The sequence below is a fragment of the Trichogramma pretiosum genome, unplaced genomic scaffold (genome assembly GCF_000599845.2).
Source record: "Trichogramma pretiosum strain Unisexual culture from Peru unplaced genomic scaffold, Tpre_2.0 scaffold32, whole genome shotgun sequence".
NCBI classification, from domain to species: domain Eukaryota; kingdom Metazoa; phylum Arthropoda; class Insecta; order Hymenoptera; family Trichogrammatidae; genus Trichogramma; species Trichogramma pretiosum.
Genome location: NW_019641641.1, coordinates 623,970 through 649,435, shown reverse-complemented (window position 1 = coordinate 649,435; position 25,466 = coordinate 623,970). Strand labels below are relative to the sequence as shown.

Genomic DNA, 25,466 nt, shown 5'->3' with positions numbered 1-25,466 from the left:
TGTGTCGTCCCCACCCCCGTTGAAGAACGAGTCGTCGGCTCGTGCAAAAAATCCGTATGCGAATTCGTAGAGGCGCACAGGAGCAGCCCAGACGAACATTTGCCTACTGCTACGACTGCTCCTACACATTATATACTGCTCCACGCTGCTCTCTCTCTTTCTCTGCCTCGTGCAGGCCTATCAGTTTTATTCGTACACAGTACTGTAAGTCTCGCAGCGTATAAAGTAATAAGTTAGCGTGTTGAGAGAGAGAGAGCGAGAGGCACCTTCGCTGCTCAGTAGCATCTCGCCTTGGCAGTAGTCGGCTACGGTCGATTCTCTCTCTCTCTTTCTTTTTCTCGCTATATATCCGAGATTCGCGACTTTCGAGCAGCAGTAGCAGCGAGAGTTTGTGAAAACGTCCGAGCGAGTGTTTTGTCGTTATACAGTGCCGAGAGTGGTGAGTCAGTGACAGTAGCAGCAGAAGAAGCGGTGGCGGCGGCGGCGCGTGCACGAGTGTTTCGGAGCCGTTGCTAATTGCGAGGCTGCAGCGAACAACAACAGCACAACGACCATTTAAACTCGGTGTTCCGTTAACCCAGTGACCTTGGGCGTCCACGAGCCTTTTTGTACGCTCGTGTCCGAGGAGGGAGACGCCGAGTGGAAGAGATCATTTTATCGCATCTCTTGCCAATGATCAGAGCGAGAAGCACCATTCATTAGCCGACGCTATTCGCAGATCGCCATTCCATACGTATACGCACGACGCATGGACCGAATTGCACGAATGATCGACGCTTAACCTCAAACGGACTGATTCGCGACCAGACGACCGAGAACAGAAGGTTCGTGCTCCTTTAGCTCACGTTACCATTGTTTTGTTCTGCAAACGTCAAAGCTCCCTCGGTCTTGCACGCGCGCCTATATAACGTAATTATCGCTCGGGGCTCTCTCTGCTACTTAACTTGCTTATAGCCGACTAATTAAGCATCGAAGGCCGCTGCAATCGGTGCCACAGACAAATCGATTCGTTTACCGCCTGGCATGCTACTTTTTGTGCTCTGCATGAGTGTAGGTCCCAATCGTCGAACTGATGCGCAAAATTCATAGGCCAAAGCTCGACGCGTTGCTGCAAGTGTACTCGAGAATCGACGGTCGAGGGTCGATAAAACCATATGGGAGAAGAAGCGATGCGAATTGCTTCAAAGTATATGCACGACTCGCTGCTCGTGCAACGAACGATCTCGTTTTCTCGGAAAGTCATCAAAGCGCGAGTAATTATATCCAGGCTCGCGGCATTGCATCGCGACGCGCAGCATGCGGCTCTTGAAAGGCGCGCTATTACTATATACTCTCAGCTGCACACTGGCATTACAAGCTCTTTATCGATCAGCTGTTTGAAAGCGCGCAGATTTACTGCGAAAACTTTGCGACTAACGATTCCGTTCGATACGGCCTTCAACGCGAGAAGCCGAGGGACTGATTTCGATTTTACGCACACGTGCGTAGCTCGAGCGAGCTTGCGACCGAAACGAACGCGTGCTCTTTTCTCGACTTACGATCCTGCAACATGTTGCTTTTATTACGCTAACTGGGATGTAAAGTTATTTCGCTGTTTCTGCCATCAGCACGCTGTCGCGATTGATGCAACGGCTAGAGTTCCAGCAGTTTCTCGGCATTTTTTTCTTTTTTCTTCTTTATTTTCCAGGTCGGGGCTTGGAAAAGTTTCGTGCCCTCGCGGCCGCGCTCAATTATTGACAAGCGCTAAAGTCGCTCGGTTGTAAAGCAGACCATTTATACACTTTTGCGCCTATACCGACTTTCGATCGGTCGCGTATAAATGCGAACACTCGGCATATCGTAATCAGCGGATCGAATATAGTCGTCGTCGTTTTCGTAGTGTATGATTGCGGAGCGCTGATCACTGCTGTTAGAGCGTATACTTGTACAAAAGAAACCGCTGAGCGATTCCCACATGTGCCGCTTGGAACGATCTTATCGATTACTTTTCTTATAAGATACGAACATCTGGCATCGTCGTGTTGAACTTCATTTTGGCGATTCGCCTCTTGAACGTTGCCGGCTTCTGTATAATTAGTTCGAAAGAGAGTCAAGAGCAGCCGCGTAAAATGAAAAGAATGTCCCGTTCGAGTGGGCGATATACAAGCGAATAACATTATACTGGGACTCTGTATAGCTTATGCCGTTCTGGTAATTACAGGTGATAAGATATAGAGGTGATCCGACCATTGATTCTGCACTCCAAGCCTGTTCAAGAGGGACAATCGACGCGTCGATTCGAGTGTGTCGTTTCGGTGATCGCTTCCGGCTCTCGGCAGCTCGCGGGGGACAGAGAGATATGCGCGATGGATCTCAAGAGCAAGTACTCGGCCACCAAGCGAGCCAGGAGAAAAAGCCTCTGCTGAGCAGCCATCGATGCGCGACCGCCAGTCAATGAGCAATGAGCCGCCTACACCTTCATTATCAGCCTTCCCTGCGTACTTTTGAAGATTACGTGCACAGAAAATCGGCCTTCTTGTATGCTCGCCGCCGTGGAGTCGAGATTTATAGTTGAGCATCGATAAGGTGAGTAGTACACGATCGAGCTCGAAAAATAAAACCCGTGTGGAGCGAGGTATAGTGGGCTTCCACGTGCGCGGTGTTTTTTTTTAAAGCTATTTCAGCGCTCGGCGAGTCGAGACTTTTCACCGTTAACGGCTCCTTCGTCTTATTTTCCAGCAAATGCTCATAGCGAGACGACGAGATGTCGCGCCGCATGACTTTCTACTGTCTGCTGCTCTTCGCGACGCTCTGCATATTCTTCCTCGCGATAAGCCAGAAATCCAACAACTACATCGAGCACCGGCTCCAGCCCCTCATATCGGTAAGTCCAGCCTACTCTAAGCACGAGACAATTATACATGGAGTTCGAAGCACGCGTGCAATGAATTATCATCGATTCTGGTGTATGGAAAATCCGACGCTCTGATGCGCGTCGACCTCACACACTGCTATATAATATGGTGGCTTCCAACTGTCGTATGGAATAATAAAGCTATATCTCTCGGTTTCTTTTACTTGTAATTGCACGCACTACGCTTAAATTTATTCTATCGACTATTACAAATATATCTGGGCTCGATACGAATTTAAGCGCCTGCGCGTTTAATAGGCGCTCTCGACGGTGATTTTTGGCTTTTTATCGTTATAACGCAGCTTATCGCACATGCTCTTTTTTTTTTTGAGTAACGGTACCGTGAGAGATCGACGTCTGCGACACAGAAACACGCACGCTGCGCCGCGCACTGTAATAAAGCAAACGAGCACATTTCCTTCGGCACATATAATTGATGCGATCACGACTGACGAGCTCCAACTCTACCATAATAATCTCTATATGTTTATATGTGTGTGTGCGCGTGTATCATGACAATATTGTTGTTGCACGCTGATACTGTTTATTAAGAGTTTCACATATGTGAAACGCTATAACGCAGAGCACCGTACGTGCCTTCACCAATGGACCTTTGACCGACGTAAGGCGCAAGCTCGTTCGACCTATTTAAGATAGGAAAACGGAAGCAAAAAAGAGACTGAAAACCGCGCGAAATGATTAAATGCTCGCGCTTATCTAATTGATAGACGGAAATGGAGTAACGACGTTTTCATCTCGAGGAGAGCTTAAAAAATTGCAAAAATTTGATTAGGACTTAACATTCAAAATTACCCAACGCAGTGATGACTCGAATAAAATTTAAGTGTGTATAACTACTATTTTTTTTTATTACATCAGGAACCGGCGTTAAATGTACATTACAAATATGAAGAAGCAATGACTCTACCAACAACTGTCAAAGATGACGAAGACGATCCCTTCACGGTAAGTTTAAATGGATGACAATTATTTTATCAATTCCTGCCCGAGTTCAATTAGAAAAATGGCCCAACAGCCAAGAAGAAATATCGCGATCTCTGGCTTAATTTTGTAAATTGCATCTGAAATTAAGTTGAATTGGTCGTCGTTTGTTTTCCGACTAAAACTGATAGCGTAGAGCACTGGTAACAGTTATACGTATACATTTCGCCTCGATAAAATCTCGCCGCTGTACGTGTGTAAATGAGTATCTCGAATGCGGATGTGCGAATTCTTGAAATTATACTATGACATCTTACTTATTATACGACACGCGCCAACTATATGAGCACCGCAAGAGACTCGACGAGCCACATCTATGTCTGCCACGAACTCGACATTTCCAAAGAATGTCCACGCCGCTTTCAATAACTCTCGACACTCACGTTATCGCTGATGACACTCTCGCACACGCATCGCATTTTGTAAACAAAAAAAAAAACGCAATGGTTGAAGGTTTACTTGCACGACGAATCACTTCTCTCTCTTTCTCCCCTGTCTCTAATACATGTATGTGATTCATACTCTGTATGTTTTCGATTTCCAAGACTGCAACGCACGATTCTGCAGAAATAAAAGCACTGCAGCTTCTCTCGCGCTTGGCAATAAAAAAGAAGTACGAGTTTTTTTTTCTTCTTACTACAGTAGTAATATGCGTGCAAAACGAACACGTCAGACTGCGCACGAGGTGCAGCGCGTGCATTATCGTCGTTTATCGCGCTTTGTTTTCGTACCGATTAATCGCTCGTCTGTCACATTCGTCTCGGACTCTCTCGATCGGCGCGCGAGCTTCCATAAATCCGCGCGCGCCAGCGAGTCGCCGCCGCACCGAGTCCTTCGATTCCGACGCAGGAATTATGACTCGGCGTTACAGGCTAATGATGCAATGTGCGGTTGATCTTGACGGGCGTGACATTGGACTATACCGGATAGCGTTATTTTTCTCTCGATCGCTTTTAATTGATATACTGCCCCGCGAGTGTGGATCCAATTTGCCGATCGCTGTGTAATATCGAAAATTGTAAGAGGCTTAGGGTCGATTACAACCAATCTAATTTGTACGATGCGAACCAAGTCAAAATTATTATCCTTCGATTTCTTTGGAACTGAAATCCTTAGTTTATTGATATCTTTGACACCTCGGTTTAACTAGATATTATGCAAAAATAAATTATTTTTCTACCTCATTTTCAGTAGCGCAACTTTATTTCGTAGAAATTAATACTAATCCATTAAAAATCGTGTTTCATCGCGCTTAAACGTGATTGGGTTTACAAAAACAGCTTAGTCAGTTTCACAAGAGCCTCTTCTAAGCTATAAAAATTACGCGGCTTCTTATTTTTTTTAATGATCTTCGCAGAGCTACATAAGAGGCAGAGGCTTCAGCATAGAAAACATCACCCTTATGGAGATCGACGATGTGGTGGATCAACAGCGACGCATCATCGAGAAAGAAATGGAAAATTATGTGTATCCAGACGGCAGGTACGGCAACTACGCAAGGTATGTATTATCTTCATTAAATTTTCTTCTCGGCTTGATTTTATCGCTTCGTTTACAAACGCGCCGATCTTGAAATTAAACATTAACTTGTCCGTATTGGCTATTCCGAGTGTCCGATGTTTTTTATGCGCCTGCAACGTAACTGTTTATTTTATAAACAAGGATTAGTCTAAACCGTACTTATAACGCAAGTATTTTTTACCGTAAACCAACGCGGTCGTTATTACGTTGCGTTAAAAATGACGCTGCGTCGGAGCTATTTTCATATACATTTTTTTCCGCCTCACGAGCGTCCAAGTGAAACATGTCAGCTTCGCGGAAAATTATACTACTGTTATGGTTTAATGATACGTGAAATCTCTTTTTTTAACGACTATTTTATCCTTATTAATGATTGTAACGAATGAAAATTTCGTAAACAGCAAACTCGATGATTTGGTGATGACGCAAGGTGGAAATCCAATCCGCAGCATCGTACTCACAACCTGGCGAAGCGGAAGTACCTTTCTAGGTGACATTCTCAACTCGCATCCAGCCAATTTTTATCATTACGAGCCACTTTTACACTTTGGTATAATTCAAATTCGGGAGCCACCCCTCTCGGACGAAGCCTTAGATAATTTGGAGTCCATGTTTAAATGTGATTACTCGAACTTAGGTACGGTCTTATTTCAATTATTTACATTAAAGAGCTTTGTGAAAGTTCGCATTTGAAATACAACGCACATTTCAACTTTGCTTGCAGAACGCTATCTTAGTTTTGGTAAAAATGCCCATCCATGGGTCTTCAATCACAATACGCATCTGTGGAAACAGTGCCAACTTCACAAGCGTATTTGTTGGGATCAGCGATTCGTAACCAAATTTTGTAAACTGTTCCCCTTTCAATCCATGAAAGTCGTTAGATTAAGACTGCAACCAATGGAAAAGTTTCTTAGTCAAAACGAGTGAGTTGCTCTCTATCAAAATGGTAATTTTCGAAATTTTGCAATCGACTAATTACTTCATGTTTTCTACTCAACAGACTAGGTTTAAAGGTTGTGCTACTCATTCGTGATCCTCGAGGAGTTCTTCAGTCACGAAAACATCGTGAATGGTGTCCGAATGAACCCGACTGTTTCGATCCGACGACATTGTGCTCCGACATGGTTTCCGACTACAATGCTGCAGTTAGATTTTTAAAACTATACCCAGATTCATTCAGGTAAGGATCGATGCTAGTGATTCATTACAAACATCTCGCTTATTGAATTTAATCAATCATTCATTTTCCTCAACAGCGTCATACGTTACGAAGATCTTTCACTGGATCCGTTTGCACACACGGACAAGCTTTTCAAGTTCTTCGGGCTTCATTACCACGAAAACGTCCAACATTTTCTAGAAACTCACACGAAAACCGATATAGGAGGTCTCTCCTCGACCTTTAGAAATTCAAAAACTGCGCCATTCCATTGGCGCACCGAACTCGACTTCGACGAGGTCGACGAGATTCAGCAAGAGTGCGATCAGGCCATGAAACTCTGGGGATACGCATTCGCGCGTAACGCCACACACCAAAAAACCTTTGATCCTGTTACTTCTTGCAAACTTCTTGATAATAACAGAGTTTAGCTGTCAATTTCCGCGTGGTTACTAAACATTCATTATGCCAGATGGAATTGTGCTGAGCAGCTATTTTATGTTGTTGATTGAATAGATCTGGTAAATGATGCAGTGCGAGTAATTGTACATACATATCTTCGCATTTGTAAAAACTCGGCCTGCGATTCAAGATTAATTGCGCTTTCTGTGATTTTTATATTTTTAGTAACATGTTTAAACTTAAGTTCCAACCATATAATTCATATTCATAAGAAACAGTATTATTTTAATAACAGTTTAAATGTGCATTACGAACGTCGCACTTACTCATGCATATGTTACAGCTCTCTATTCAAATGAATTTTAAAAATATTTAATATCAAAAGAATTGTATATACTTTGTACGTAATTAAGTTTTATACATGTTAAGCTGCCATAATATTTATTAAATGAAAAGCAGTCGTCCTTTTTATGAGGATACGAATCTAGCATCACATTTAACTTTCTCAGGAAAGTTGTGAATTGTACATAATATTTAATTTATACAATATCATAAAATAATATGATTCGTGATCATTCGTCCAATTTTATTATCATTAAATAAATTGGTAATTGTAATTAGATAGAAAAAACGAAAAAAAATTGTATAAAAAAATTTGTGGACATCGCACGACACATTAAAATAATTTTTACTATAGTTTTTAGTTAGTTTAAAACAAAATTAAGTCTTGATAAAGATAATTGTAATAATGAATCACAAGGAAAAATACTCAATAATTACTTTTATCATTGCACTTAATTTTTTTCTTCATGTCTCTAATCGTGATTATTTTGAATGTCACAATCAGACTACGTAAATTACATTAGAATTTTATGCAAATTCAACCCAGTTGAAACTAGTTTTCTGTTATTTTATTATGAATTGCGCACAAAAATGTTTTTTCTAATAAGTTTTTGTTTGTACAATAATAAAATATATCAACTTCTAAACTTTGAAATATGTTTTACCTTAGAACCTAATCATAGTTTTTTTTCAAAGCTTATAATTTTAATTTCATCAATTATCATAAATTCATGAATGAATATAGTCACCAAGTAGTTTGCATAATCTATTTCATGAAGTTTGATAAATGTTTGTTAAGTAATTTAATTAGATAAGTAAGTATAATTTTTGTGGGATCTCCGACAAGGTGAAAAACAAAAAGAGTGAAGTTTTTTTCATGTAAAACGAACATCTAGAGGTGACATGGTATTTTTAAAATGCTCAGTCATCTAGTAATTTTATGATGAAATCAAGTTTTACATATCTAATTTTTTGAATGTTTGATTAGTTTGTGCTTAAAAATACACTTATGTACATAGAAATCAAGCAACTCTTTAAAAAATTTTAACGTCAAAAAATTGCAATTCAATATAACACAATCGTAAACGATAAAAATAAGACCGGTTTATTAAATCAACAATAATAAGCGCCGATATCAGAACTAGAGATTACACGTGAATCAGAACACTCAAGATTCCCTATTAAGCTTGTGGCGACTGCCACTCACCGACGCGCACCCTAGCGCCACACGCGCAACCGCCGTGCCATTGTAAGCGACGCCTGTCGCCTCATCATTGTAAGCGACGCCTGTCGCCTCGCACGCTGCGACGTGCCACTCACTCTCGCTCCGACTGCTGAGCTGTAAGCATCGCAGAGCAATAAATACTTCTCTACTACTTAACCTATCGTGTCAGTGTCTTTGTCTCTCTCTCTCTACCTCTTCACCTGCACGCGGTACGAAGCAACCCCTTCTGACCAGCAATCAGCCGTCAACCTGGCGACGGCCAATGCTTCAAGCTTGAGACGCGTTTACAAATCGTATACTTGTACGACAGTCGAGGACGACGGTCGATTGTGCAAATTGTGCGGTATACTTGGAGCAGGTTTGAAGCGCCAATATAGAAATGGCTAATCCACACGTCAACGTGAATGGTGGTCGACTCAAAGGTTTTACCATACGAGATTTTGAGGGAAAAAATTATTACGCTTTTAGGGGAATACCGTACGCCAAGCCACCTCTTGGTGAACTCAGATTCAAGGTATTTCTTACGATTTGATGATTACTCTTACGAAAGCGAAATGTATTCAAATTGTTGCGAGTTTTTAGAATAATAGAAAACAAATGTGCTAATGGATTAATTATATTATTTTCCTCAATTTTCGCTGTTTTTTTCAATATTACATTGTATGAATTGAGGGTTCGTCCAACAAATAATGAGTTATTATCTAATCAGAGGCGTATTTATTCAAGCTTTATCGGCAGAAATAAATTATCGACTCCAACAAGGAAAATCGAGACAAATTGAATTTTTAAGAAATGGATTCACTTTTGACTGTTAATACAATCTTTTCAAACACATTTTCTGAGATTTTCACAAAATAATTTTTGAAGAAATTCTATTTTTAGACATCCGCGTAATTTTTTCAGGAACTTTTCATTTTAGTATCGATATTTCATTAAAATTATCGTAGGACCCAGTACCAGCTGAAAAATGGATTGGTACCCGAGACGCTTTAAATTTCGGTCCAATGGCGGTTCATTTTGACATCTTCAAAAAAGCCATCGTTGGCTCAGACGATTGCCTCTATATAAATGTCTACACAAATGCCATCGATGACTCTGAATTACGACCAGTTTTGGTATGGATTCATGGAGGTGATTTCATTTTTGGATCGGGTGAGGACGATTTTTACGGAGCAGATTATTTCATGAGGAAAGATGTGGTCCTCGTAACGTTCAATTACAGACTCGGAGTCCTAGGTGTGAGCCCAAAATTTTACCATCGATTTTTCGTCGCAGTTTTTTCAATTTTTCAACGAGTCTACGTCATTTATAGGTTTTTTGAATTTGGAGGATGAAATTGCACCGGGTAATCAGGGGTTGAAGGACCAAGTAATGGCTCTCGAGTGGGTGCGAGACAACATCTCGAATTTTGGCGGAGACCCCGATAATGTAACAATTTTCGGCGAAAGCGCTGGTGGAGCTTCTGTGCATTATTTGACTCTCTCACCTTTGGCCAGAGGTCAGTCCTTAGATAAATGAAAAGATTTTTAGTTTTCAACTCGGAAATAAATCCAACAGGTCTGTTCCACAAGGCCATTTCTCAGAGTGGAGTGGTACTGAATCCTTGGGCAGCGGTACCCGAAAATCCGAAAAGCTACGCCTACAAATTGTGCAAAATGTTGGGCAAAGAAACCAAAAATTCCAAGGAGATCGTCGAATTTTTACGCACCATACCCTACACCGAACTGATGATAGCACAACAGAAAATGGCCGAGGCAAATGTGAGATTACTAATAAGAAAATAACTTACGTTCATGTATTTAAGAATCGATGTAAGTAATTTTAAATTTAATCAATGTAGCTAGATGATAATCTGCTCAATCCGTTTGGACCTGGCATTGACGCGAAATCATCCAAGCCTTTTCTGCCGATCGAACGCGAGATAGCCGCAAAACAGGGAGCTCACGTACCGTACATGATTGGCCATAACGATCGCGAAGGAACCATGTTATTGAAAAGTTTGTGGGCTACTTAATTGATTCTAGGTTTACAATTTTTTTTTACCTATTTTAATGTTTACGATTGTGACAATTTTTTCAAAGTGTTTGGAGCTCATGCTTATGAGAATATCAATAAGAAATTTGAAAAAACCTTGCACCCATTTACTCGGCGCACATTCGAACATTTATATAATTTAACGCCACTGGAGCTGAAACAAATATACTTCCATGGCGAAGAAGTATCCAAAGGAAAAGAGGCCAATTTCATAAAATTTGTCAGCGACATGAATTTCATTCATGGTATTCACCAAGTCATTAAGGCTCAAGTCGAAAGCAACTCCTCATCAACGTACATGTACGTTTTCACTTACGACGAGGAATATTCTTACGTTCGTTCGCTATGTAATACGGATGAACCAGGTGAAAATCTTTTGCATACATTACATAATGTTGGTCAGTTGTCCCTTACTTTATGTGACAAAAGCTATTCTATACAGATATCTCTTAGGACTCATGCCCAATGACAAAAATGATTAATTATAATAACTTTTTTATTGTATCTCAGAATAGTGTTAAAACTAAGAGTTTGTTCTACAGGTGCTTCACACATGGATGAGCTCCGTTATCTATTTAATGCTAGGCCTACGGAAATTTTTAAAATAAAAGCCATCGAGAAATCGACAGTTTCGTATAAAATGATGGAGACGATGATAGAATTGTGGACTAACTTTGCCAAAACTGGGTATGAAAATAACTCAAATGTCAAAAAGGAGTCAACTTTATACAATCAAGAATGTACATTTTTCAGAAAACCAACTAAAATGCCTAACGATTTGATATCACTGCATTGGTTACCAGTGACAAATGGAAAAGTTTTACGTTATTTGAACATTGGTAAAAATTTGCGAATGGAAAAAATGCTCAATATAGAAGAGAAATTTAATTAGAATCTGATTCCAATGATTCAATGTTTTAAAGTGATTTTTTTCTAATTTTACTTATCATGTATAATATATAAATAAAGGGAATATGAAGAAATAATAAAATGTAATTTTTTTTAAAAAAGTTTCTTTATTTTGTTTCATTATAATAAGTTATTTAAGTCATAGTTAAAAACTAAGCTTTGAATGCTTTCATATTTCTACTCTTACCTTAGAATATTTCTACTCTTACCTTACTCTTATCTTTGTGGCTCTAGTTGTAGTTTGTTTCTGAAACATAAAAGTTTATTTGTTAGTACATTCATTTTTCGTTGTCAATCGTTTTTTAAAATTATAATACTGTTCAGTAAAATGTTTGATTTCATAAAAGCTTTCGTAGCGTATATTAAAGCATCATAAAAATTAATGTAAAATATTATTTCATCAATAAAAAAATATATACCTTCAATTAAATCAGCGTCACTTTCCAAAAGGTTCACTGGTCAATTGAACATGAAAAATTGGTTCTGAAAAAAGAAAAATTGTGCTTAGAAATAATGTTTTCCAAAATTAAAACTAATGAATAGTATTTGGTTTTTTATCAGTGAGGGCAAGTAGTATTCATTAGATAATTCATAATAGCGTATGTATTGGATCATCATATCAGTTTGTTAATATCAAAATTTAAATTTTAAAAATGTAATAATTCTTACATTGTGGAATGCAGCTGTAGTAGCATCGGTGGCAAAGAAAAGTAGTTTGCCAATAAGTTTGCCATGTAGTTTGCCAAGTAGTTTGAAGTTCCTGTAAATGAAAATTACATTTAGTAAAATGTAGACTTTGATTATTACATAAATATTATAATATATGCAATATCAGTGAAAAAGTGACATCAATAATGATCAGACATATGCTTGTCAATAAATCATCACAAAAAAAGAAGATTCTATTGGTGATAAAATATACTAATAGAATTTTTATTACCTGTGTAACTTTTGAAGTGGTTTTCATTGCTACCCTCAATTTCAACAGACTTCAAGCTGAAAAAAAATTTCAAATTTAATAATTTAATTTCAACCTTAGGGCAAAAGTTTGTTAGTGTTTTAGTTATCAGCGTAGTATTTTCACCATGGTCATGTAAGACAGGGATAACTAATAATTCATCATAACAATGGATAGAAAAATGAGTTACATAAAGAATCAATGTCTTACCTCGAGTGCAAATTGGCATTCATGCATATTTGTGGCAAAGAAAAGCAGTAGGTCAAGGTGTTCAGAGTTCCTGTAAAATAACATTACTTTAAGTAAAAAGTTGATATTTTTATCATTTCATTAATATTGCTACGTATATAATATCAGGAAAAAAATGACATCAATAATGATCAGTCATATGCTTGTCAATAAGTCATCATGAAAAACTAATGAGAATCTAAAATGTTAATAGATTGTTCATTACCTCTGTGTCATTAGAAGTAATTGTCATTGCTACACCTCATTTGGCCAGGCTTGAAACTGTAAAAAGAATTGACAAATTAGTGATTCAATTTATTACTTTTGGGTAAAATTTAATAAACGTTATAGTTATCAGCGTAGTGTTTTCACCATGGTCATGTAAGACAGGGATAACTAATAATTCATCATTAAAATTGATTGAAATATTTGTTTCATAAATCGATTTCTTACCTTGATTGATTATTGAGTCTTTCGAGCATATTTGTGGCACAGAAACTTCAAGATAGTCTTCCATGTACAATCAATCTGAAAGTAAAATAAGTGGTTAACTTTTGTTCATTGTATCAAGGAGTATATAGATTTATTTCTTTAATTTTCAGGAAATTAACATTCGTCACAACATCTCAGTTTGACTAGGGCGTTAATGGTATTCATCATAGACAATTTATAAAAATTTAAAGGAAGTCAAGTGAAAGTGACAATATTTACCATTCATGCTTGTAGGTGTTCATCATCCTTTGAATAATTGTATCACCCATTTACAATTGATAGCTGAAATGAAAAAAGATTATTAGTTTTGAAACATATTAACCATATAAGAGATATGTAGGTAATAAATTTTTCAGAATAACCGAATCAGTCACAGACTTCAGACTGGGGCGGTAGAGAAATCATCATTTCAAGTGTAGTTTTTATTTGTACAATACAGCTTAGCAAGCAGTAATAATAAGATATTAAAACTAGAAACTTTCCTTAAGTTTTAAGCTGAAGTCAAATAGGATAGTCTATTTCAGTATTAAAGAATAAATTGTCAATTGGTAAAATAACCTACCTTGCACCATGTGTGAGAGAAATTCCAGTTGATTCCCATAATGAAATCATCATTTTATACATTTTTCATATATCTGAAACCGATAAAAAAATAAATTATTGCAATTGTTAAATTGCCTCATACTTTGACTTATTGAAAGTATATATTCAGAAACACTGAATCAATCATAAATTTCAGACTGGGGCAGTAAAGGAACATCATATGAAAGTTAAAGAATGATCATAGACTAGAATTAATTTCTAGTAGAGAAAAGTAAAAAATTTGTTAAGAGTTTACCTCAAAGAAAGTGCAGTGCAGTCTGATGATTTTAAACCTTGTCATGTGTATATCAGTTCATTAACTTATACATTTCGATTTTTTGTTAGCGAAATGCCCTAAAAAATAATATTTTTAATATAATTTGAACGTAAATTGGTTGAGAAATAAAAAAAATTTTTCAATGCTTCAGTGTTGTGTTTCGAATCATAGAATTCATACGAACGAGACAATCATTATCATCATTAAGGAATAAGGACAGAAACAGTTCAATTGATATTGATAAAAAACTGAGACAATACTATTAATTTTCAAGCCTAATTACAGTAAGTAATGAAATGATATAGACAATTGGTTTTAAAAAATTGTACTTAAATGCATTCGGTAGCTTAGCGGCAGTAAAAAAAGATGTGAAATAATCAAAGGAACCGGTCCAATCTGTAATATAAAAATGAAAATCTTCTAACATGCATTGAATATACTCATTGTACTCAATAAATAAAAGAAAAAAAGAAACGTTTAGTAGTTAACTGAAGCAGTAATTTGTGTAGAAATTTAAATTATAATCGAATCATGAAGAAGACATGTTTGAAATTATTCATTCAACGCTACTTTGGTACCCCTTCGATGAAAAAGTTTAAACAACAATTAAATATGTAATTAATAATACAATTAAAAAAATTAAATGCTTGCCAACAAGATGAGGAATGATTGAAACTATAAACGTTATTAGATAGAGCCGATGAAATAAATTAGAAACTGATGCACGTGGATTAAGATAGTTAGGTTAGTAACGTAGTAGATGGTGGAGATGCTTACCCTATTTCCAAGTGCTGCGCCCATGGTGAGTGCAGGTATGCAAGATGAGACTCAAGTTGCAACTGCCTCGACCAGGAGCTCGAGAAGGAGTGATCGAATCATGGTCTGACTCGAGAGAGGTTCACTCAGCGCCAGCGGCGAGCGGGTCTAGAGCCGCCGCATTTTACAGGGTGGGAGAAGGTTCCGGTCCGGCGCATGAAGCCCGAGCAGTTTTACGCTACGAATCGTCACATTACGAGTGCATTGAGCGCGTTTTGCGGTGCAGCATACGCTAGATTTGAACTTGTGACGTTAGTCACTAACTATAATTTATGAAGAAGAATGTCACGCGGGAGTCGGGACTCGGGATAGGCAAATTTGATCTGCTATTCAAAGTCCCGATCCATTGTGTTTTTAAATCGTATATAAAAAATTTATAGAAATTTATTCATAAAATATAACTTTATAAAAACTAAACATATATATCTCGATTTTTGAAAAAAAATACGGCACAAGTTGTTATTTCCCCTGGCATAGTATCGCTTGGTTTAATCACAGCTACCTAAGAGTTAATTTTAAGTTACTAGACTTTAATATGTGCGCGCTACGCGCGCATGGAACTCTTATGAGTATGTAATTTAATATATGAAAGATATTATTAACTACAGAGGGCGTATGTAGATGACACTAAAATATTTCTTGTACTCACATGAAGTTGGCTCTAAGAGGGTTCAATTCGATCTATAATCGCAATGGCTCTTATATTAATTAGATTGAAATTTATTTGGAAAACTATGTTGCAGTTGGCAAAAAATACTTGTAAAAATAATCAAGCAGAAAATGAAACTTTATAATTATTACTAACACGTATGATATGTAAATGTGAATATAACAATGATTCTTATAAATTATATGAATGATTGATTATACTTTATTTATATTTATTTATTTAATTTTTTAATGTAATTTTTATACTAATGAAATTCAAATTGAAGAATTTTTAAATTATAGAAATATATTAAATATTTATGGGTTCATTCATGCGCATCTCATAAAATACAGGAATTGTAAAAATGAATTTCATCGTTAATGTATTTTGAAATTTGTATTGGCCTCGGAGAATCAGGAACCTCAATCGAAATATTATGGAAATAAAAAACGAATATTTTTACGCCATTTATTTTGAACTAAAAACCTTTTTTTCAGTTGAAGCCCATCAAAATCAATATAGCAGATAACCTTCGTACGAGAGTACAAAAAATGAATTTTTGGTTCTCTAAAGCGCACCATATTTGCACTACGTTGTTTAGTTGGCTTCTTAAAAAAATAATAAGCGTATCAAAGAAAGTATTTCTCTGTGGTAAAATTCATGAAAATTCATAGATGAAATTCTCAGAGATATCGAATAAATATCTTTCTACGTGGATTTTTAGAAAGCTTAAAAATGAAGGAATCGCATGGCCACGTGCTAAACAGCGAACATGACTGGAAACGTTCAATTTTATCCTGACTTTGTTAAGCTCTCGATATAAATTGTTAGAACAAAGTTAACATTAATTTTTATCCAGTAACATGTTTTTATGAAAAGAATATTGATGCAAAAGTTGTTATATGAAAATCATTTGTGATAATGAGTTATTTATTCAACAGCCATGTGGAAAACATTTTCTTGTTTCGGTCGGCCCGGTGATTTTTGAACAAATATTCGGTTAACATTTCAGAAAAAATGTTTTCAATTTTTAATAAAGCTCTTCGATTCAGTCGACTACTTTTTTAAACTTTTTAGATCTATTGAAAAATAAAAAATTTCAGTATTTAGCAAAGGTCTTTTTTATCTTATCTCATATGTTTATGAGTATAATGTCTTTACGTGAAAGTGAATCATAATAGCTCAAAATGTATACATATTAAAAATGATCGCAAAATTGTATTTTAGCCGTCAGCGGTCAGATTCAGGTCGACAAATGTGCATGGCGTGAGGCAAAACATTACCAAAGTTCACGCTTACTGCAGATTAACTCAAACTTTACAGACCTCGCATCTTCGGAGTATTCCACATTTCACTTAAATTGTATATCTATGTATGTATACACACTATATATACATAATACACATAACACAGTACAGTTTGCACTAACACACAGGCACACACACGAAGTACATTGTAAATCTAAAGTGGCCGATGATGGCTCAGAATCAGAACGGCTGTGATCAGTGATGTGATGTGATTTATGTTCTTTTATAAGAAATATCGCAAATTTCTTATACTTTAAATCAGGATTGTTATCCGAAACAGCTGTAAACTCAACTCTGGTACTGTCATTCTAAAAAAACTTCAAGTTTGACGCTTCTTTTTGCTTATATTGACTTATCAATAAACTTCGACCAAAATGGGAGTCCCGAAGTTTTTTCGATATATTAGCGAAAGGTATCCATGCCTTAGTGAAAAACTCAAAGAATATCAGGTATATTTTTCATTTTGAATCATTATATTATTATAAGATTTATTATCTCTGTTCACATTATTATTGTTATTCAATTATAATGTTCATTATCTTTATTTGTTTTACTTTCTTAGCTCTCAAAAATATACTACATTTACATACATTTAATGTTTTTAATGCACAGATAATAAATTTATTAACAAACTATTTATTTTCCAATAATTAATTTTTTTATTCAATGAGAATCCTAATTATTTTTCATAGGTTAGTTTATGCCCTTGACAATTGAAAATATATAAATAATTCATATTCAATTTTTTTAGTGTCTATTTATAAATTAAATTCATTGTTATAAAAAGCTACTGGTCATCCACATAAAAAGTAATAACTATCAACATTAATGTAACTTATACAATATTTTAATTTACAGATTCCTGAGTTTGATAACTTGTACTTGGATATGAATGGAATAATACACAATTGCTCTCATCCTAATGATGCTGATGTTTCATTTCGAATCACTGAAGAAGATATATTTAAAAATATATTTCACTATATAGAAATACTATTTCGCATTATTCAGCCTCAAAAATTATTTTTTATGGCTGTTGATGGTGTAGCTCCTCGAGCTAAAATCAATCAACAAAGAGGTAGACGTTTCAGAGCAGCCAAAGATGCTGAATTGCAAGAAATGAAAGCCAAAGCTAAAGGTCAAGAAATACCAAAAGCGGCAAGATTTGATTCTAATTGTATTACACCAGGAACAGAGTTCATGGCTCAACTTAATGAACAATTGAAATATTTCGTTACTTATAAAATGTCAACTGATGAAAATTGGCAAAAGTGTAAAATAATTTTAAGTGGACCGGAGGTAATTATTAATAAAAATTCACCATGTTTGACAATTACATATAATTTATTTTGATTGCAGGTACCTGGTGAAGGTGAACATAAGATAATGGACTATATAAGATACATGAAAGCTCAGCCAGATTATGATGGAAATGTTCGACATTGTTTATATGGTTTAGATGCTGATTTAATAATGTTAGGTTTATGCTCGCACGAACCCCATTTTTCATTGCTACGAGAAGAAGTAAAGTTCGGTAAAACTCAAAAAAAAATATTGACTCCAGAGGAGACAAACTTCTGTCTTTTACATCTATCATTAATGAGAGAATACCTTGAGCATGAATTTTCACCAGTTGCAAGCAAGCTCAAATTTGAATATGATGTTGAAAAAATAATAGATGACTGGGTTTTAATGGGATTTTTAGTGGGAAATGATTTTATACCTCATTTACCTAATTTGCATATTGAAAATAACGCATTAACTATTTTATATAATGCTTACATGGACGTGTTGCCAACCTTAGATGGTAATAATTAGTAATATTAATTTGGAAAAATTATTTTTTTATGCAATATTACACAAATAATATTGTATTAAAATTTTTATTCCAGGCTACATAAATGAAGCAGGTACTTTGAATCTTGCAAGATTTGAAAAATTCATGGAAAAATTAGGCCAGTACGATATGGAACAATTTGATGAAATTTATGCTGACCTCAAATATTTCGAAGCTAAAACAGGTAGAAGAATGTACGATAATGGGAAAGGTGAAAAAATAATTCCAGAAGAAACTATGTCACCTGCAAAGACATCCAATCATCCAGCTTTAGCTAATCTGATTTTAGCAACTGAAAATGAGGTTAATATAGCAATGATATTAAACACAAGAGCAATGCTTGATACTAAGGACATTTTTTAAATTTTAGCTTGGTGATGACGAAGACGATGAATCTGAAGAATCTGATGACACTGATGTTGATATGAAGATGGAATTTGTATTGCATAAGCGTGACTATTATATGAGTAAAATGGAGTATGAACATGTTGATGCGTAAGTAATTGATCTTTTTCTGCATTTGACTATCATATGAACAAATTGAAAATTAGTTATGTGATTGATTTTTAAGTGAAACAATGCGATCCCAAGCAGAAGGTTACATTAGAGCTATTCAATGGAATCTTCATTACTATTATAATGGATGTTGTAGCTGGTCATGGTATTACCCTCATCACTATGCCCCATTCATATCTGATATTAAAAATTTCAAAGATTTGAAAATAGATTTTGACCTAGGAGAACCATTCTTACCATTTCAACAGTTATTAGCTGTCCTACCAGCTGCTAGCAAAGCTTTATTACCAAAAGCTTATCACAATTTAATGACAGAAGAAAATTCTCCTATTATTAAGTACTACCCAGTAGATTTCAAAACTGATTTAAATGGTAAAAGGCAAGAATGGGAGGCTGTGGTATTGATTCCTCTTATTGATGAAACAAGTTTAATAGAAGGTTTGTTAATTTTTGTTACAACTATTATATTAAAGTGCTGAAAGATTTTTAACAATTTGTTTTTAATTGGTAGCTATGGAACCATGCAATGAAAAATTAACTGAAGAAGAAAAAAAACGAAATAGACATGGTCCCATGGCAATATTTACACATTCAAAGAAAAATTTGGGGATTTATAAGGCTCCTCAGTACTTTCCGGACATTCGAAGATATGCTAAAATGCAGCTTATTCAACGAGAAGAAATTCTTGTTCCCATTGAAAAATTAGTGAAGGGATTATGTAAAGGAGTTAAACTAAGTGTTTATTACCCAGGATTTCCTACTCTTCAACATGTTCCTCACACTGCTACCTTGGCTAAAGCAAAGGTTCTTTTCTCATTTAAAAAACATGAAAATGTTGCTTTTCAAAATCTATTTATTGTATTAAATGTTCTTAGGTTAAAGTATTTGAACAGCCATCACGACGAGAAAATATGATATTGCGTGTATTACCAAAAAAAGAAATTCCACTTCTTAACGATATTGCTCAGAAGTATCTTGGAAAAACTGTATTTATCGGCTGGCCACACCTTGTTGAAGCTTATGTTGTGGGTGTTTCAACAGTAGATCAAAAAATAAGCATTGTACATCCATCTCAGCAAAAAGGCTTACCAGAAGCCAAATTAAATTTTTGCATTGAAGAGGCAAACGATTCATATGTTGCAGGATGGAAAGTACAAAGAAAACATATTATTGAAAAGTATGCATTTTTCCTTTATAATATATTATAGAATGATTAGGTCAAAAAATATAATTTGTGTAATAAAAAACGATTGGTATAACAGTTACAAAAGTCGCTTGGGCATAGAAGTCGGGGAAACAGAAGTACTTGTTCACGCATGTCCAATGGTTGGAAGACAATATGTGTACAGCTCTCAAGGAAAAATGACTCTTGAAAAGCAATGGAACGAAATTTCAGTGCCATATGCATATCAAGTGGTACTCCTTGATTTAACTGTACACAACCAAGACTTCATTCAATTTACTTCTATCGTCGATGTTTACAAACCAAAATCTACTTGTTTCATGCTTGGTCATCCCCATTATGGGGCAATGGGAGAAGTGAGTTCTTGATTAATGTAATAAGAAATTGCATTTATTTCAAAGTATATATTTGTATTAAAAAACTTACTTCAGGTTACTGAACAAGGTGTAGACTTGAAAACAAGCCGAATCAAAGTAGCCATGCGAGCCATACCTGAGCCGAACTTCCAAAAAGCTCGTCAACTTCAGCACGAAGCTAAACCGAAGTACATGCCTGGAAATATAGCTGCTCAGCGTCTTGGTATAAGCAGTCACTTGTTGAGCCGAATAACGGGTTGCATATTTGTCGTTAGTTGTGATGCCGCTGAACCGGGTAGAACCAATCTGGGTTTGAATTTAAAGTTCAATAAGAAAAACGAAGAAGTAATAGGTTTTACTAAGAAAGACAATAATGGAGCCTGGTTGTATAGTGCAAAAACTGTTTCGTTTTTGGACGAATACATGGGCAATTTTCCAGAACTAGTTGAACAAATCGATAAAAACTTAGTGTCATCGGACGTTTTTCAAAAAGAAGACTTATTTTCTCCAGGATTGTAAGTATTATTATTTCTGTAAATTTAAAATTGCACAATTTACAATATTTTGTTTCATGTAAGATATGCATTGTATTTTTCAGAGACTATAATATTGAAACAGTTGCAGCTTGGCTAAAAGAGCAACAAAAAGCATTAGGTACTCAAACTAGAGTCTGTGGTACGGAGGAAATTGAGGACGACGTTGTTAAGATGATTGAACAAGAAGTTGAAGAGCTTGATACAAACACGAGTAGGACAGTACTCATGCAAGTCAAACCACATTTACTCTATAAACCTGGACTTAATACAGGTAGTCTTCCTCCGGATCCCAGAGCATATCACAGACTGTTCGATCGAGTGGTTTGCGTTCGAAATAGTTTCACGGTACCTCTTGGTTACAAGGGTACAATTATAGGAATACAGAAGGCAGATACTCCTGCCGCTTACGTTTACGAGGTTTTATTTGATGAGCCATTTGCTGGTAAGAAAAATATTCTTTTTCGGGGGTATAATATAGCTTGATAAATTTCATAATTGTATCTATTTTTAGGAGGATTAGTTATTCATAATTGCTCACCTAATCGAGGGTATCGATTAGCTTGTACAGATTTCATAAATATAACTTACGGTCAGCGTGCTGAAGATAAAAATGCTGTTAAATCTAACTTACCAGCTCAACAAAATTGGCGTACTCAGCCGCAATCTCAGCCCAAACAGTCTGCTTTAAAACAACCTCAAATTAAACAAGTTCAACTTAAACAAAATCAACCCAAACAAATTCAAGTGAAACAATCTCAATCGCTGCAACGCAAATTGCAATCACCTGCTACAACGGCGACTGACTTCAAGATGGCCCCTGATCCATCAATTCTCAATAGTATTCATCCAAAGTTTAGTAAAGATGTTAAAAATGAGAAACAGCAACAAATACCCAAAATATTGCAGAGGCCACCAGATGCCAAAAAAAAAGAATCACAACAAAAACCAACTGTTCTGAAAAAAGAAGATGAGAGTCAATACCAAGCTATATGGAATGAGCTTAATAGCATTCAGGTACATTTTTAATTGTTGCATGCATTAATTTTAAAATAACCGAAATAATCGAAAAATGGTTTTACTTAGGACCAAAAACAAGTCAATGCTGTAAATGAGCAAATCATGCAAATAATAAAGTCAAGCCCTCAACATAAAGTACCGGCGAAACTCCAAACGAGCGTGAAATCGGATGTAAAATCTGACTCTTTAATGAACGAAAAATCAAGTACAGATACTGTAAGTAAAAATAATAAGAACTACCATCAAAATTTGTATAAACTTTGTCTAAAAGTTATTAAATAATCATAATGTTTCATTGCACACAATTAACATATTTAATACATATTTTGAGAGAGGACCTTATATATTTGAAAAATCTCATATCATATGAAAATCAATCACTTATTGTTAAAATGTCTTATCAATTTTTTTATCTTGCAAGCTTTCTTGGAATAATCAGAATTGGGTAAATTATCTTTATTTTTCAAAAGTTTTAAAAAGTAATAAATTAGGATCTATTAATTTTTATAATTAATAGAAACACTAGCCGATTTTTCTATTTAAAACGTGTTGAATTTTTTCAATCTTTGACTTTTACAACAAATGATGGGTTATATTATGAAAATTATAATTAAAATATTAATTTTTAACGGCAGCCACAAGATCCAAGTGCATTCTTAAAGGCAATGTTGAAAATTAGTGATGACAGTCCTAATACATCTACTCATTCATCGCATCAAATGGTAACAACGACAGCGTCTACAGTTTCAACATCTCAAAACATCAGATCATCTAACATTAATTCGAGCTCAGTACAAGATGCGCCACCATTAGTTCAACAATTGTTTGAAGTAAAGTTTGATTTATTTATATAATCGTTCTATTTGAAAACAATTCTTATATCAATAACTCAAGCTAAACTATACACTAACAAATACATCTTTTCACATTTCTTTTACATACAATTTTACTGAAAATTTCATTGAAAAATAATAGTTCTAATACTTAGTTAATGTAGGTTATAAAGACAATAAATCCTTACTAACATTTGCAGGGATGTGTACTATTCATTACTGTAAAAATGAATTTTTTTTCTAATTCCAGAAAGCAAGAAAAGATGAATTGAACCAAGGCAATATCTTTTATTCTACACGAATATTGTCATACTATCAGCTACTAGGACAGGGTTTTCCACGTTATATTTACCTAAATAAGGATAATTTGGTATCAGCCCAAATAATTTTGCCCGATATGCGCGTTTTTCAAGGAGATTACGTTCGATCGCACTCTGCAGCTGCCGAGTCAGTGGCTAAAAAAGTTTACGAGGTACTTATAAAATTGTATTAGTTATAAATTATATCTGTAAATACTAAAATAAACAAATTGATAGTGTTTCACAAAAATTTTAATTTCTTATTTCTATTAAAAATTTCAGGAACTTCAATTAGATAAAATCCCGTATCCGCCAAATATTGCGCGATCTTCTGCATCGCCTATGCCACAACCTTCACCAACTCGACAACCATCACAACAACTTCAACAAAAAAATTATCAAGCTCCGCAATGGTTCAATAGACCACCAATACCTGCGGCTGGAGCGAGACCCATGCTACCTGCTGGTTTTCCCCCAGTATCTCTTATGCAAATTCCCATGCCAAAATGGAGTCCTCAGTGTCAACAAGGTCCTGGTTTTGTTCAGATGTCCCATTCCAACAATCCTCAACAGACCAGATTTCCGCAACCACCTTTCCAACAACAAAATATGCAAATACCTCCACAACAGATGCAGCAGCAGCAACAGAGCATGCCAATGCCTCCACAACATAGGCAACAGCAAAATATTTCAATGCCTCTTCAACAAATGCAGCAACAGAATATGCCAATGCCTTCCCAGCAAATGCAACAACAACAGCAGCAGCAGATTAACATGTCAATGCCGCAACAGCAAATGCAGCAGCAGAATATGCCAATGCCTCCTCAACATAGGCAGCAACAGAATATATCAATGCCTCCTCAACAAATGCAACAACAGCAACGAAATATGCCTATGCCTCCTCAACACAGGCAACAACCGAGTATGCCGATGCTTCCTCAGCAAATGCTGCCGCAGCAGAATATGTCGATGCCTTCGAAACAAAGGCAGCAACAAAATATGCCGATGACTGCACAAAAAATGCAGCAACAAAATATACCCTCTCATCAACAATTACAGCAAAATCAAGTGCCCCAGAAATTACAGCAAACCCAAAAAGTGCTGCCACAATCACCACAGTTCCAACAGGTCCAGCAAAATCAAAGAAAATTATCGCCTTCGCAAACAAACAGGAAAAAGTCAACCCCGTTTGTTCCATTGCAAGCTCAAAAGAAGACTCGAAAACAACATATTTCTGATGAAATGAAGCCATCAAAGGATAAAGATAAAAAAGATAACAAATCATCTTCACCCATGGAACAAAAGTTAAAATCTGGTGCAAACAAGGTAATTTCTTAATTTAATTAGTTAAGACAGTTTTTCTTGGTACTATTTTCAACTTATTATAAGTTCAGAAGCCCAATAATATTTTTTGTTTGTTTTTAGGAGGAAAAACAAGATAAACAGTCAAGTAATAAGTCAAATGAGCATGCATCTCAAAATAACCAAGCTCAAAATAATGCATCAAAAGGTCAAAAATCCAATGCTCAAAGACAAAGACGATCTCGAGTGGCAGCCAAGTTCATGGCTGATCCTATGGCCAATGGCAGTGATCGTCATTAAAATCGTTGAAAATTCATCAATTTTACGTATTTTATTCTTATACAAATTTGTAAAAACATTTTAAAAATTTTGAACGTCGGTGTTGCGATAATATGGATCCAATAAGAGTTTGAAGACAGTATGATTACAACTTTTCATGTAGTATTTTCTTCTTTATACCAATTATTTTTCATGCTTGTGAAAATGATTCTAGTGTGTTAACGAAGTAACACAAATGTGTTAGAATTAATATGTATTTCCGACGAACATTTTTAATTTAAGTTTTCAAAACGAATAAAATTAATTTTATTTTTGTAAAAACAATCAACACCACAATCAATTTAAGGCATAGTGTGAATTAATTTAATCTTTTTATGCATTAAAATGAATAATAATTGTTTATCACGTATTTTTATCTTAAAATCATTTTAAATATCTGAATGTGATTTAGATTATTGCCCAAACCTATCGATATATTTTCATTCTTAGGCTAACCGCAAAAAATTTTT

At 35.6% G+C, this 25,466-nt stretch overlaps 3 protein-coding genes and 2 non-coding genes across 8 annotated transcripts; 3 read left to right on the top strand and 2 right to left on the bottom strand.

Annotated features, from left to right (window-relative positions):
• LOC106652451 (carbohydrate sulfotransferase 4-like) lies at window positions 1–7,552 on the top strand. 2 transcript variants are annotated; one of them, XM_014371413.2, is made up of 9 exons: window positions 1–824; window positions 2,201–2,565; window positions 2,719–2,863; window positions 3,773–3,859; window positions 5,253–5,395; window positions 5,818–6,053; window positions 6,141–6,342; window positions 6,420–6,599; window positions 6,676–7,552. In XM_014371413.2, exons 3-9 carry the CDS (start codon window positions 2,744–2,746, stop codon window positions 7,007–7,009), a joined length of 1,302 nt encoding a protein of 433 aa, XP_014226899.1. In that variant the 5' UTR covers window positions 1–824; window positions 2,201–2,565; window positions 2,719–2,743; the 3' UTR covers window positions 7,010–7,552. The 2 variants fall into 2 exon arrangements, with proteins under 2 accessions (XP_014226899.1, XP_014226900.1); XM_014371414.2 differs by lacking the exon at window positions 3,773–3,859.
• A 1,071-nt stretch (window positions 7,553–8,623) lies between these two features.
• LOC106652443 (esterase FE4-like) lies at window positions 8,624–11,566 on the top strand. 2 transcript variants are annotated; one of them, XM_014371395.2, is made up of 8 exons: window positions 8,625–9,061; window positions 9,495–9,783; window positions 9,860–10,045; window positions 10,105–10,307; window positions 10,388–10,544; window positions 10,629–10,946; window positions 11,124–11,268; window positions 11,335–11,566. In XM_014371395.2, the coding sequence occupies exons 1-8, from the start codon at window positions 8,927–8,929 to the stop codon at window positions 11,471–11,473; spliced, it is 1,572 nt and encodes a 523-aa protein (XP_014226881.1). In that variant the 5' UTR covers window positions 8,625–8,926; the 3' UTR covers window positions 11,474–11,566. The 2 variants fall into 2 exon arrangements, with proteins under 2 accessions (XP_014226880.1, XP_014226881.1); XM_014371394.2 differs by having other exon boundaries at window positions 8,624–9,061; window positions 11,124–11,566.
• A 1,948-nt stretch (window positions 11,567–13,514) lies between these two features.
• LOC111693851 lies at window positions 13,515–13,583 on the bottom strand. Its single transcript, XR_002763500.1, has one exon. It is a non-coding gene; the product is annotated as a small nucleolar RNA SNORD31 (small nucleolar RNA).
• A 287-nt stretch (window positions 13,584–13,870) lies between these two features.
• Window positions 13,871–13,938, bottom strand: LOC111693852. The gene has a single exon (XR_002763501.1). It is a non-coding gene; the product is annotated as a small nucleolar RNA SNORD31 (small nucleolar RNA).
• Window positions 13,939–16,954: 3,016 nt separating this feature from the next.
• Window positions 16,955–25,366, top strand: LOC106652427 (5'-3' exoribonuclease 1). Of its 2 annotated transcripts, XM_014371354.2 has the most exons (17): window positions 16,955–17,248; window positions 17,658–18,098; window positions 18,159–18,606; window positions 18,692–18,939; window positions 19,007–19,131; window positions 19,208–19,590; window positions 19,664–19,956; window positions 20,028–20,329; window positions 20,415–20,691; window positions 20,767–21,206; window positions 21,290–21,669; window positions 21,739–22,241; window positions 22,311–22,460; window positions 22,880–23,074; window positions 23,328–23,549; window positions 23,659–24,702; window positions 24,802–25,366. In XM_014371354.2, the coding sequence occupies exons 1-17, from the start codon at window positions 17,174–17,176 to the stop codon at window positions 24,976–24,978; spliced, it is 5,703 nt and encodes a 1,900-aa protein (XP_014226840.1). In that variant the 5' UTR covers window positions 16,955–17,173; the 3' UTR covers window positions 24,979–25,366. The 2 variants fall into 2 exon arrangements, with proteins under 2 accessions (XP_014226840.1, XP_014226841.1); XM_014371355.1 differs by lacking the exon at window positions 22,880–23,074 and having other exon boundaries at window positions 17,174–17,248.
• The last annotated feature ends 100 nt before the right edge of the window (window positions 25,367–25,466 follow it).

Excerpts from the sequence above, each read along its gene's own strand:
- LOC106652451 (XM_014371413.2), top strand. The coding sequence starts at position 2,744 with ATGTCGCGCCGCATGACTTTCTACTGTCTGCTGCTCTTCGCGACGCTC. Across the intron at positions 3,860-5,252 it reads ACGAAGACGATCCCTTCACG|AGCTACATAAGAGGCAGAGG; the intron begins GTAAGTTTAAAT and ends TGATCTTCGCAG. Across the intron at positions 6,600-6,675 it reads CTATACCCAGATTCATTCAG|CGTCATACGTTACGAAGATC; the intron begins GTAAGGATCGAT and ends TTTCCTCAACAG.
- LOC106652443 (XM_014371394.2), top strand. The coding sequence starts at position 8,927 with ATGGCTAATCCACACGTCAACGTGAATGGTGGTCGACTCAAAGGTTTT. Across the intron at positions 10,046-10,104 it reads TCTCTCACCTTTGGCCAGAG|GTCTGTTCCACAAGGCCATT; the intron begins GTCAGTCCTTAG and ends TAAATCCAACAG. Across the intron at positions 10,947-11,123 it reads ATGTAATACGGATGAACCAG|GTGCTTCACACATGGATGAG; the intron begins GTGAAAATCTTT and ends TTTGTTCTACAG.
- LOC106652427 (XM_014371354.2), top strand. The coding sequence starts at position 17,174 with ATGGGAGTCCCGAAGTTTTTTCGATATATTAGCGAAAGGTATCCATGC. Across the intron at positions 17,249-17,657 it reads AAAAACTCAAAGAATATCAG|ATTCCTGAGTTTGATAACTT; the intron begins GTATATTTTTCA and ends TTTAATTTACAG. Across the intron at positions 20,330-20,414 it reads AGAAAACATATTATTGAAAA|TTACAAAAGTCGCTTGGGCA; the intron begins GTATGCATTTTT and ends TTGGTATAACAG.